This window comes from Larimichthys crocea, chromosome III, assembly GCF_000972845.2.
Source record: "Larimichthys crocea isolate SSNF chromosome III, L_crocea_2.0, whole genome shotgun sequence".
Classification (NCBI taxonomy): Eukaryota; Metazoa; Chordata; class Actinopteri; family Sciaenidae; genus Larimichthys; species Larimichthys crocea.
This window is the reverse complement of record NC_040013.1, coordinates 15,430,478-15,443,437: the sequence shown is the minus strand read 5'-3', so window position 1 is coordinate 15,443,437 and position 12,960 is coordinate 15,430,478. Positions and strand designations below refer to the sequence as shown.

At 40.8% G+C, this 12,960-nt stretch overlaps 1 protein-coding gene across 2 annotated transcripts in view; it reads right to left on the bottom strand.

The window, feature by feature from the left end:
• Positions 1 to 12,960, bottom strand: part of LOC104929806 (Kv channel-interacting protein 2) — an 87,773-nt gene that overhangs the window by 35,863 nt on the left and 38,950 nt on the right. The window contains exon 1 of one of the 2 annotated variants that reach the window (XM_019260835.2): positions 9,153 to 9,581. The exons of the other annotated variant lie outside the window; for it this stretch is intronic. Coding sequence (XP_019116380.1) covers positions 9,153 to 9,240 — 88 coding nt within the window. The 5' untranslated portion in view covers positions 9,241 to 9,581. Of the gene's footprint in view, positions 1 to 9,152; positions 9,582 to 12,960 lie in introns of those variants that run through there. 2 annotated transcript variants of the gene reach the window in all.

The window sequence follows — 12,960 nt, the reverse complement described above, 5'->3', positions numbered from 1 at the left end:
GTCACACAAAGGAGCAGAGCATATTTAACAAACTTTTGTCAAACAAGTAAAAACTGATGTACTGTCTTATCATGTCCTGTGTCTCTGTATTCATTTTAACACACACACACAAAAAAATGCAACTGCTAGAAGACCTCTTCTTGAAATGAGCATAGCGATGTCCCCAAATAGACTTTTCCCGTTGCGTTGTGACAAGCAAAAGAACCTTTAGATTTCACAAAACCTAAAACTAAAAAGCACTCAATGGTACTTTCCACATCATCGACATCTAAACACATGTAATCAAACGAGACATTTTCGCCTCTTCTTTTTAGATTTGTGCCAGACAAAAGAAATAGAGAAAACCCAGGCACCCAAACAAAAACATGCCTCAACTTTTATAACACAATAACGCATCTCTGAGAACAAAGGGCATACTGACTTACTGTGAAACTACAGTTCAGGTCAGAGATGAAAGTAGTCGCAGCTTTATGACAACATGTGAGATATTCTACTGCAGCCCTGCAACCACTGATACAGTGACACCCCGAGCAGCCTATTGCTGCCTGCTCTGCACTGTATGTTTGTTCAAGATAAACAGAATAGAGGATTATGATATTATACATTTAATACTGGCTGAACAGAAAAGTTTTGCCTGTCCGTTAGCAGCTACCACAGGTGAATGCTGAAAGTGTGAAAGTTTTTCAAAAGCAGTTTTTATAATCGCTACTAGAAGCTTGGTATAAGAAATAAAATCAGTCACATCCTCTCTTGAACTACAAAGTCAATATATTTTTGCCTCAAGAGTAGCAAATATTATTCTCCTCTTCTATTGCTGGTGTTTCCTATCCATTTAAAAATGACATATTCAGGATATTGTAGGCTGATTCCAGTCAAATATTGTTTTACCACTTTAATTTGGGCTTAAATATTGGTGCTAGAGTAAAATACAACTTGAAAAAACAAGATAGAAAAGTTATAAATTCTTAAAGAGTCTTTGATCTAGAATTGCGAGTCTGTCTTTGCAGAGATTTGGGTTTTCTGATAAAAATCAATCATCAGGCTTTACAGCATCCTTCAAAGACCTATGAGTGAGGTCATGTCTTTATTCTGTGGACGTAATATATCAAAGCTGTGTGTACATTATTAGAAAACCTCAAGGTCTAACTCTGGGTAAATTTATCAGTCCCTTCTTGTCATAAAAGGTGTTCTAGTGAGCGAAATGCAGTCAAAAATATCCAACCTGTTCCTTCAGTTTCACCTCTTCTTCTCCGCACAGTGGATCGAATTTCTCTTTCCACCTAGTCACACCTAGTTTTGCCCCTTCCAACCCCCCCCCGCCCCAGACTGCTACTAATAGGGGTTTATTTTTAGCACGTGTGAGATGTGTGTGTATACACATGATGGATGAAGGTGATGTTTCACATCTCTCTCGTAGTTAGGATAGATGAAGGTGAAGGGAGCAAAGGTTGAAAGGGGGGCTTTTGAGCAAACACATGCTGCTACTATCTGGGAAATGTTGAGCAGAACGGTGTCGGGCTGTGAGAGAGACACCTGAAATCCTTCCTGGAACCACAAACTGACCTACAAGCAGTTGAAGATCAACACGCCTGCTGCACCAGATGATAGTGCTCATCTTCAGAGAGATGAGGGATGACAGGAACAGCCTGATATACTGCACCATCCAATTAGAATACAGCTCACACCGGCTTTAGCTAGAGGTAAAAACTGAAATTGAATCAGTTTCTAGCTTGTTGTATTTTCCTCAGTATCTCTTGGGAGGAAGTCTGAGAGATGGCCAGAGGTGAGCCAGCCTTGAACCTGCTTTAAATCATGTTGGAAGTGGATCTTAGAAGTAGATACCACATGGTTATAGACAGCACAGCACCTGACGGGCAGAGTAAGCTAGAGCACTGACTCAATCAGCTTGGGATGGAACGAAATGTGAACAGCATGGAGCAGATTAGGGCTAAAACAGTGGGATAGATTCCAGAGAAAACAAAGGATAAGAAAGCAAGCAACAGATACACGGAGGGATTTATCATAGCATACAAGGAGTGCACAAATAACTACAAACCAACTGTCGCTTTTCCTTTAATAACTTGATCTGGAATGCCATTGCATGTGCATAAAATTAGCAGCACGTGGGAAACCAAAATTTTTAAATATAGTTCTTCAAAAGAGGAAATATTTTTGCACAGACTTTGACCTTGAACTTCCAGAGGGAGTTTATTTTTAGGCCACCTTTTTTATCTTGACTGTGAATGTACGAGTCATGAGGTGTCAACAACAGACAAAAACAGAAGCGAATAATCAGCGCATGCAAGATAATTTAAGTGAGAATCTTCACATGTCTGGCGACAAAACAAGTGTGTTCTTAAAATGGATGTGAGCACTCAGACGTGATGATGTTTTTCTTTCTCTATCTGTTCTCACTTTGTTGCTTTCTATCTTTCCCAACCTGTGCTTTAAGATCCTTTATTTGATCATTTCACACAACAGATCGAATGACAAAACAGTTGTCACAACTCACAAATGAAGTGGAACAAAATCGTGTTAATAAATCTGAATATATCGCCCTGCAAGTCTAACCCGAGGCTTCAGCTCTGCTTCCTGCTGGGTTTTCATATTGCCTATAGTGCATTGATATGAGACAACAGAGTGTCTCCCCTTCACCCCATGGTAAGGCACACAAGCGGGGGACTTTAGCTTGGAGTAACTTATCCTCATGGTAATGAACAATTCCCTTCCCACTGAGAGTGCCATTACCACACACTGTGATATGGCTTAGTACTCTCCATGCACAAAAATACAGCAACAGACATGCACGCGCAGTCGCCCTGGGAGCATTCGTCAGAGTTTGTCACCACAGGCAAATCATGTTTTATTCATTAAGCTTAAAACTGATGTTTAATCTCATTTTTTGTCAAAAGGGGAGGAAAGTGATGGACGGGTGTGTAATGACATCTGTCAGACACAAGAGGGAGGGAAGAAAGACTGTTTTAAACTTAAACTCTACAGGTGCTTGAAAAAGATCAGAGGAAATATACACGTACATACTCCTCACTTCAGCAAGATGAAGCATCATTCCTTCTAGTTTAATCAAACAGTGAAGTATTTACAACCATTTGAAGTTTGAACCAGTTAGTTCACAGTAAACAGACTCCATGCCAAATAACAGCAAAAGTTTTTATAATAAAATAGAAAATATAATATCAGCACTATCTCATACACCAAACACACAGAGAACTCACAGCATCTCTGTGCTGGGGCCAAGGCTCAGCCCCGACATATTTTATTCATAGATGAACGGTTGATAACAAAATCTCTTTGGTCGTGTCCATGAGTGTGCTGCAAAGAGAATCAGCTTCAAGGTACTAGCACTGAAATAAAAAACAAAAAAAAAAAACAGTGTGTGGAAATGTGTGTGTGTCTCTGTCAGTCTGTGTTTCATGTGTATTATAGCCTGACTGCTGTGGAAGCAGGTGAAGCAGCACATGGGCGAGGTAATCGGGCGTTATTAATTAGAATGTAAGAAGTTCGAGCGGCCGCTGGAGGAAGACTAACAGCCAGTTTCATTTAGAAAAATGTCAGAACCCCTAATAAATGACTCTGGAGAAGGAAATTAATGTGACTGTTTCTTGGTGCTCATGTGTTTCCTACAGTAAAAGTTTGTAGGTGTAGTGGTGCAGAGTGCATTTTATAAAATGACAGTCACGAGTCTCTGTAGGAACAAATATTATAGTAGTATATTATATCATTAATTGTGTTAAATGAAGACCAGCATGTATTTCTGCTCGTTACACAGCCAGACATTAATCTTCAGACATGAAATATTGATTGAACACATCTATTACTAGCTAAAGCAATTTACGATGTGTTTGTGTGCAGTTACTGTGGAGTAAAGTTGTTAGGGCAAATGTTGCTCGTTAAATAATTAGAAAAAACATTAACGGCACTTTGTCACTGCGAAGTTACTGTAAAAAAGCCATTTGTTATTTTAAATTAAAAGCAGAAAGCATTCAGCGGTCAACGCTACAAACCTGTTTGAAATACACAAACATGTCTGTTTGAGAATGTATCATTGATGAGGTGATGCAAAAGAGCTACTTGGTCTTTTTTTCACGGATTCAATGTTTTGGACACAAATGTAGTTTCTCCCCTGTGAAGGGATTATATGAGATTAGTGCAAACTCAATTTTGGGAACAGTGCACAACATGGACATGTGACAATGTGTGCATGGGACACATCATCAGTGAGTAAAGATTGATGACATCTGTCTGTGTCTGTCAGTGATTAGCACTGTCGCCTCACAGTAAGAAGGTTCCTGGTTTGAACTCGGCTGTGGAGTTTGTATGTTCTCTGCGTGGGCTCTCTCCAGGTTCTCGTGCTTTCTCTCACAGTCCAATGACATGCAGATTAATTGGTTGACTGAAAATTCCCATAGGAGCCATTGACTTGTCCAGGGTGTACCCCGCCCCTTGCCCAATGTCGGATGAGTTCGGCTTCAAACCTATATAACCCTGATAAGGATGAGCAGTTATGGGAGATGGATGGATGGATGTGTCAAACTTTTATGTTAGTTTTGTTGAACTTGTTACTGTGGAACAATCCTATTTAACACAATTAACGGTTCCAATGACGGAAGCAGCCATGTTTCCTTTACGTATTGTATGAGACACTACAGTAGCAAAGCACAAAGAAAAGGTACAGTATGTGACAGTGATGGGAACAGGCGGTACTATAGGAGAAGGTACAGAAAGAAGAAGGAGGCCTTCGCTGTCAGCTTGGACTGTTTATGTTAGATAAGAGAACGGCTAAAGGACAGATCAATAAGGCTCAAAGAGATTCTATAGAGCCAAAGTCACAACATCTACAGATAGTGTCATGCAACCGAGTGAAGTGGAAAAGGAAGAGTGTGTGCAGTCGGTGTATACAAACTTGTATACTTAACGTGTGTGTGTGTGTGTGTGTGTGTGTGGGCAGTTAAATGAATTGAATAGTATTTAATACATCGTAATTGCACTAAACAGAGCTAGTTCCACTATTAGGTAAATCGACATAAACAATGCTCTAGGGCAGAGAAGGAGAAGAGGACGCACACACACACACCAGCATGGCCTTGTTTTCCCCTACAGAGGCTAATGAAACAAAGTAATTAGAGGGCAAAGTAGGGGCAAGAAGGAGGGTGACTACAAATGACTGTCATCAGTAATGGGCCACACACAGACACAAATACAAAGGAGCTATAACCAGACACAGCCAGGTTCCTAACCATTGTATAGGTCTATGCAGTATAGGCAGGGGGGGTTATGATTATAGTGATGGAACTAATTATAGACACGAGAGCCTATCTAGAAACACACTATGTGGCATAAAGATTCAGACATGGTCTACTGACTTTATCCAATGAGCTGGAATAAAAATGCCAATTAACTGGAGGCTTTCTTAATGTCATGTGTCCTTTTTTTATTTTGCACAGGTTAAATCACAGTTCATACGCGGTTTGACGGTGGAGTGAATTCTGTCCCTCCGTGCTTGACTTAAATGGCACGTCCCTCAGCACCTTGGCTCAGCCAAAAATGCCACAATAGCCAAATACCAAACTCTGAATGGCCTTGATGAAATCCCTATGTAGCACAGCCATTATACAGTTCAGCCCTTACTGGCTCCCATCGTATTGAAGCAGACATTGCTCTCTCTCTCTTCCCCATTGGAACAGACACACAGGAGCCAGTAGTCATGGTAACTCCATTCTGAGTAAACTTAAGGATGTGTACGTGCATACACACACATGCACATGCACGCAATGTTTTTATTAAATACTTTATGGAAGGGAGCTGGTGAAGGAGCTTTGAGACTATGTAGCTAGTTAGCCATCTGAACAGTGATTTTTTTTTTTTTTTTTTCGAGCAAAATGTCAAACGCCACGATTTACAAATGTTTCTATTTGCTTATCAGACTTAATGGATGTGTGTGTGTGTGTGTGTGTGTGTGTGTGTATGTGTGTGTGTGGTATGCAGATGCCCGGAACATCAATTAATTACAATTATTCCGACCCTTTCGTACATTCTAATGGGTACAAATGAGCAAATTAGCAAGATCAAAGTCAATTCATTCACCAGTTATTGATATATTTAGGGGTGCTATGGCTCAGGTGGTAGAGCGGGTTGTAGTCATCTGAGTTGTAATCAGAGGGTCGCTGAGGGTTCGATTGCCCCAGCTAAGTTGAAGTGTCCCAAATTGCTCCTGATGAGCCATTGGCAGCCTCCGCCGATAGTGTGTGAATAGATGACTGTGACAAGTGTTGTAAAAAACACTTTGAGAGGTCAGTAGACCAGAAATGTACTCTATAAATACAAGCTTTGAGAGGTCAGTAGACCAGAAATGTACTCTATAAATACAAGTCCATTTACATAAAGTTTGCCCTCAGCCCAACACGAGGACGAAGACGCGGAGAACTCAGCAGAGCGGAGCCAGCAACAGAGAGTGCTGCTGAGGCCAGTCTCCAGCCCTGGTGAAAGCAAAACCCAGGGGCAGAACCATCGCGCCTGCTGAGCGAATAAACACCTGGAGTCATGCTGGATCCTGCTCTCATCTGTAGCTGATTGCCAGCAGAAGGAGAGCTCAGAGTTTGTTTTTTTAAACTTTGGGCATTAAAAATGTTTTTTTTTTCTTCACTCTCGCTTCTCACCCTGTCTGCAGCAGTGAGCTACAGAGATGGCATCTGTGGTCACCCACAGCTCTATGCTACTACAAGATCAGACAAAAACCTTTAATTGAAATAAATGGATACAAAAAACTAATATACTGCATACTAATTCCAGGAGACATTCATTTTTAACATGACGCGATATCTGTTACCAGGGGTTGAATTCTATTTGTTTTGTGGGTTGGCTCTGTGTGTATGCATTGACAACTAAATCTGATTATTTGGCAAACAATATTATACATTTTAAAATACTATTTATACTATGGCTTGGCTAAATATACTTGAGAGATGTGCATCCATATTGTCCAGTGTGCCCAGCTAATGAACATTTTCAGTTCATTATTCAATCAATAGTCAGTGTCAATCCATCATTTTTCATCCTGCATTAGCATAATTGTCTGAGAGAAATTATTGTCTTGTTTAAGAGTGCCATCACAGTCATACATGTATATTGTCTTGCTCTTGTTTGCTGTCTCTGGAAAGCAGTGAGTTGAAAACGTAATAAGTTGTTGTATTTGACCCTTTGGACACAAAGACATAGAACACTTCCCACACAGACAGATCAAGAGATGCCACACTGCACAGATTTACCTTAGCAAGACAAGACTAGAGAGAGATACACTGCAAGCCAGCACGTCATCTTAATGTTACTGTTATTTACTGACATCAAACTTGGAGAGGAGAGGACACAAGTTTACCTGATTGCTGTTCAGTCTCGTGTTGTTTTTTACTTTTTGTGATGTGAAATAAAGTTCAGCTTCATCCTCTCATCAAAGATGTAAACAGTGACAAGCCTGATGAGAGCGTAGGCTAGGGTAGGTTATGTGCCGGACAGCCCCAGCCCAATTTCAACCCTGGCTGTTATATCTTATTATCTTATCATGTTAGCCCAGTTTTTAAATGTTAAACCATTCATGAACTATAATTTTAGCCATGACTTACAGGCTTCACTCTTGTAATGTGGTGACTTATCACACATTTGCCTCCTAAGAGAAAATATATATATTTTTCAGCACAGATATTAATTATTGTTTCTTTTCCATCGTTTCTATCTTAATTGATATTATTGTTTTGGTCAAGGCACATTATATGGGACGTGTGTGTGTGTGTGTGTGTGTGTGTGTGTGTGTGTGTATGCACATGCCTCTTCACACGTGCATGTCCAATGTCTGCTTTCTGCAGACGTCAAAGTCTGAAGAGATAACGAGGAGAAAAGCCGAGGTGGAGATGAGCAGCGCGGATGTCAAATTAGCATTCACACACTGCTCTATTGACAAGGTCATCCAAACACTGCTTTATCTCCACCTTCTAGGATCAGATTCAATAGAACCACCTTACTTTGTTGTGTCTTCCCTCAGGCAATGTGTACTGCTGCTCAATATCACTCACGGGAAAAGAAAAAATAGGAAAATGTTTGTAAAGCTTAGAAGCAGGCTATCAATAGCAGCTATAGAGGGTGTTACTGGCAAAAGATACTTTATTCAACGTTAAGCTCAGCAGCACAAAGAGTAAGAGGACATGAAAGAAATAAGACCTTCTAAGGATCAAGAAAAAGATTATGACCAAGCTTAAAGAACTTTATTCTAATCTCAATGCATAGATTAGCATCATAAAGTTAAGTTTAACTGTACAGAGAGAGCTAGAGAGGAGGATGGGTGAGTTGATGTCATACTGGGAGCCTGCTGAAGGGGCTGGATAAAAGGCTGTGTGTGTGTGTCTTTTTCCCACTGAGAGATTCTCAATGGAGATGGAAAGCCACATGCTTCCAGAGGGCAATCTGTTTGACTGCTAGAGAGGGAGCAGGAGGAGAGAGGAGGACAGAGCTGTGAGGAGGTGAGGGAGTCAAAAGGCAGAGAGAAAGAGGCAAAGAGTGAATTCAATGATCCCCAACAGCTTTCTAATTTTCACTGTGCATACTTATCATTGATTCTATTATTATGCATAGGAACTGAGCAGTGTAAAAAAAAAAAAAAAAACATGTTCCCACAAGCATACTGCACATACATACATGTAAATATGAGTAGATATGAAGATATATTATGCAGACAAGAAAGAGTGGAATCTTTAAGATGTTTGATGTGCTCGCTTTGTATGATTCCTCTGTCTGGAGATGAATCACAGCACTCGGATGTACTGTACACACACACACAAACACAAGATGCACACCATGGGCACACACACAAACCCTACAAGTCCATTCAAGCTCTTTGAAAAAATATACTTGTTTTAGATCTATGCAAATCAGAAGAGCATCTGCTGTGCCATCATTCAGGTAGAAAACAAAGTGAGCCTCAGATACAGGGACACTGAACTGATGGAGAAGAAACCATCAATTTAAGATCACAAACCAGCTCCCTGAGCTGAACACGTCCTACACGAGAAACTCCAGACCATTCTTGGTTCACGAAAAGACCCACTGGCAAACCTCTGGGTTTGGAAGTAGAAGTTTTTGGTGCCTACCTTGGGTCAGCGTTCCCATGAGGAAGTGGTAGAAATAGCGAGCAACCTTAGTGAGCTGCCTCTTGCACCTTTTCCTGCACTGGCTCATCTTGGTGCAGCTGTGCTGGAGGAGGTGGAGGTGATGATAGTGATGGTGGTGTTTAGTCGGCTGGTCTGCCGTGGGAAGCAAGCTCTCAAGGTAGGAGGGGAGGAACAGAGCTCTGTGAGGGAGCGTGCGTGTAGGTGTGTGTGTGTGTGTGTGTCTGTGTGCATATATGGAAGTCTGACTGCTGCTGCCTCTCTTCTCCTCCTCACTCACCCCCTTCTCTCTCCTCTCTCTGTCGTCCTCCCCCCTCTCTCTGTCTCTCCGCTCTTCTCTCCACCTGTAGGGCGCTGGCTGTCAATCAGCCCGCAGCACTCTGTTCCCTCCCCCGTTACATTCTAAGAAGCCCTGTTCTGGGCACTCATTGGCTGGAAGCGAAGCGTGGAGGAAAATCACGGACCGGCGCACATTTGAGAGTGCATGAGTGTGTGTGTGTGTGTGTGTGTGTGTATATGTATGTGTGTGAGCAATATACTACGAGGAGGCTGGCTTGAGTGGCAGGTGGTGGTTTTTCTCTAGCTGCACGCTTCTCACATGTTGTTGATGTTGGTTTTCCCTATTTTTCCTCCACTTATGGCTCATACAGAAGACAGCATCTGAGAGGTGTTTGAGCAAGCAGGAAGGTTGAGTAAAGTGACAGAGGAAATAAACCAAACCCATTAATTACCATCACACACCGTCCCTTTCTTGTCCGTCTGTCTGTTTGCTCGCTCGCTCATTAATGGTATTCATAACAGAGCGAGGAAAAAGGACGGAGAAGAGGTGGGGAGAAGGAACAAAAAGGAAAAGTGAAGAGACAGATAGGGAGGTGGAGATGGGAATGCATAATTAATATCTTATCCCTCCTCTCTCCACTGGGGTAAAATTTAAAACGAGAGAAAAAAAAAAAAGGTTGACAGGAGAAAGAGGTTGGACAAATATCAGCCCTCACCAGCAGCTGATGAACGGATTAGGATCTGCCAGCAGACAAGGAGGAGGGGGGAGAGGAGAGAGGAGGAGCTTTTAAATCATGTGGCTTTGAGAAAGAAAGGCATTTATATGAAGTCTCCATCCTTATCATTCTGTCTCCACTCTGCACGCTTGCAGAGTCACTAAACAAGGAAACAAACTCGCCTCGTTTTTCCCTGTTGACACATTTTATTGTCTTTACCTCTACAACTCCCACATTACCCTACTAAACCGCTGCCACTCCACCTTTATCCCCTCTTTTTCTCCCTGATGGAGAATTAAAAGTGATTACCGTTACCACAGTAACCCCAGACCCTGTGTATTGTTCTGGTAGTCTGAGTGGCAGGCACACACATACACACACTTACATACACTCCTTTCTGTTCTTTAGGTCAAAGAGAAAATCAATCAAACGTCAGGCAGATGCTACCTCTAAACGCTCATGCTCTCTTTCACCAGGTTCTGCGCTTTCGTTCTCATTTAGAAGTTACAGAAAGAGGTCAGAGTACAGGTGAGTGTTTGACAGCGAGCTGATCTGGACTGTTAAGAAAGAGTCGATGCAACTCTGCTGGGCAGAGTAAAGAGCCCTGACATAACAAAGACACACACTTTGTCTGAGCAAAGACATTTAAGAACATGTGGAAGAGCAGGTGGGAAAGACTAGATGGGTTTTCTGACTCAGTATTAAAGAACGTATGAGGATTACTGACTAATTATTAACTTTCACTCCTGGCTTCTTGGTTTAGGGATCTCTAATGATTCAGGTTAGGATTAATGCCCCTATTAGCTCTAAGTGTGAATGCAGGCAGTACCTACATGTACTGCAGTACCACCATGTATACATGAGGTTTTCATTGGTAAGTTGTCATGTTAGAGTGGCTATAATCAATGTTTCTTTATTAACAACAGATCACATGACTACACATATCTGAAAGGGGTGAACAAACAGAGTATTAGTATTATAACTAATACTAAAAATTATTATTATATTGGTTCCACTATGGTGGCACTGTTGTGCAGAAGGTTTCCACGATACCAAGTAATACCAGGACGAGGATCACCGATATCAATACCAATTATATTTTAAATACCACCAATTAATCTGCCAGACATGCAGCATTTCTTTTACTTTATTACTTCATCATAGGCATGTTTAAACACAAGACAACCCAGCAGAAATATACATTTGTCCAGGAAGTCATGTAACATCGGCTAGATCCATATCTTGTGTCTAGATACTCAGAACACATCACCTACTGCATTAGGTCACAGTAACTTTTAAGTTTAGTTCCCTGTCATATCTGTTGCCACTAGTTATTTCTATGAGAGATATTTGAGGAAAGCCCCCCATTGCCACACAGTGACGAGCCAAATAAAACAGTGGATCTCTCTGCAGCACAGAGACTACAGGTAGATTCATCTTGACGTTGGTGGGGAAATGGCCTAGACAGTAGTCAGCTGAACCTGTCTGCTACCTGCAGCCCCCGTCTTCATCATCCTGCCAGTATTCTGTATGTCTGACTCTGACAACAGGTTACGAAATATTAGGTAATCCATGCTGCAATGCTCAACTCCAGTTGATCAAGAAGAAGAAATAACACATTCTATATTGAGAAGTACTGAGAATATTCATAGCCAAACCATTTAATCTAAATTTAAAACCTTTTTTTAAGGTGCAAAATGTTCTCATAAAAGTGTTAAAGATAATCTGTTGAAAGTTCTTAGATGATCTTAGACAGATGATTTATTTACAACAGCTAGTCTGTTTGGGATCCATCATCCAGTACATCATAATACAATAGTGGTTTCCAACCTTTATCCTTAAATGAGCCTTTTTCTATGATTCAGTAAACTGATGACCACTGACTAAGTGACAAATTATATGGATATTTCATATAATATTCAATGTATGACAATAACAGTTCAGAACAACTGATAAACGCTAAAGTTGACCCAGATAATGAATGCTGTCACTGCAGGACGTTTGTGTCAAATAAATTTTGAACAGAAAAATGATACATGCTTAATATACTGTATATTGTATGAAAAATTATGTGTTTTTTATTCTCCCTGACACTAGGCAATTCTTCTGTTGGCTCTTTAGTTGTTTTAACTGCATATGTTTCTGGTGCAGGTGAAGCTGTTTAGTGAGATGTTGTGTTCATGTTTTCAAAGCACCCTTAAACTTTAGGAAGTTACTAACTTAAATAATAATCTAAACTTTAAAATAAACAATATCATTTAGTTTTCAGAAATTAATGAAATACTGAGATATGGGTCTACTGTATATTTTAAAGTATGGTTTCTTATACCCATTAAAACCAAAAATGCCTCATTATCCCCATGAAGCCTTGGTGACCCCTAGTGGGGCGTTGAGTCCCTAGGCTTTGAATAAGTTGCCTCTGTATATATCCATGGTTGCCTCACATTCTCAGACAATGCACACACACACGCTAAGTGGTCGGCATTGCTGTGTCACTGTAATACACGCTTTGTGTTCTGCACAAAAGACAACTCTTCATAAAAGTGATGATGCTTAGTATAAGTATAGCATCAAATACCATGCTAAACACCGGTAACCCTGCACCTGTTATCTTAGAGTTATCCATCTCCTTTAACCTGTCAACTGTCAAAGTAATCTTGCATTTGCAAACAGACACTTCTCTTTTACTGAATACTGCTGTTCTGCCTGGTAAATGTCTTCTTTAAATGTCTGTCATCTTTAAGTAAGGGAATCATTTTGCCCTCTTTCCACTTACTATATATGATCCCAGAATT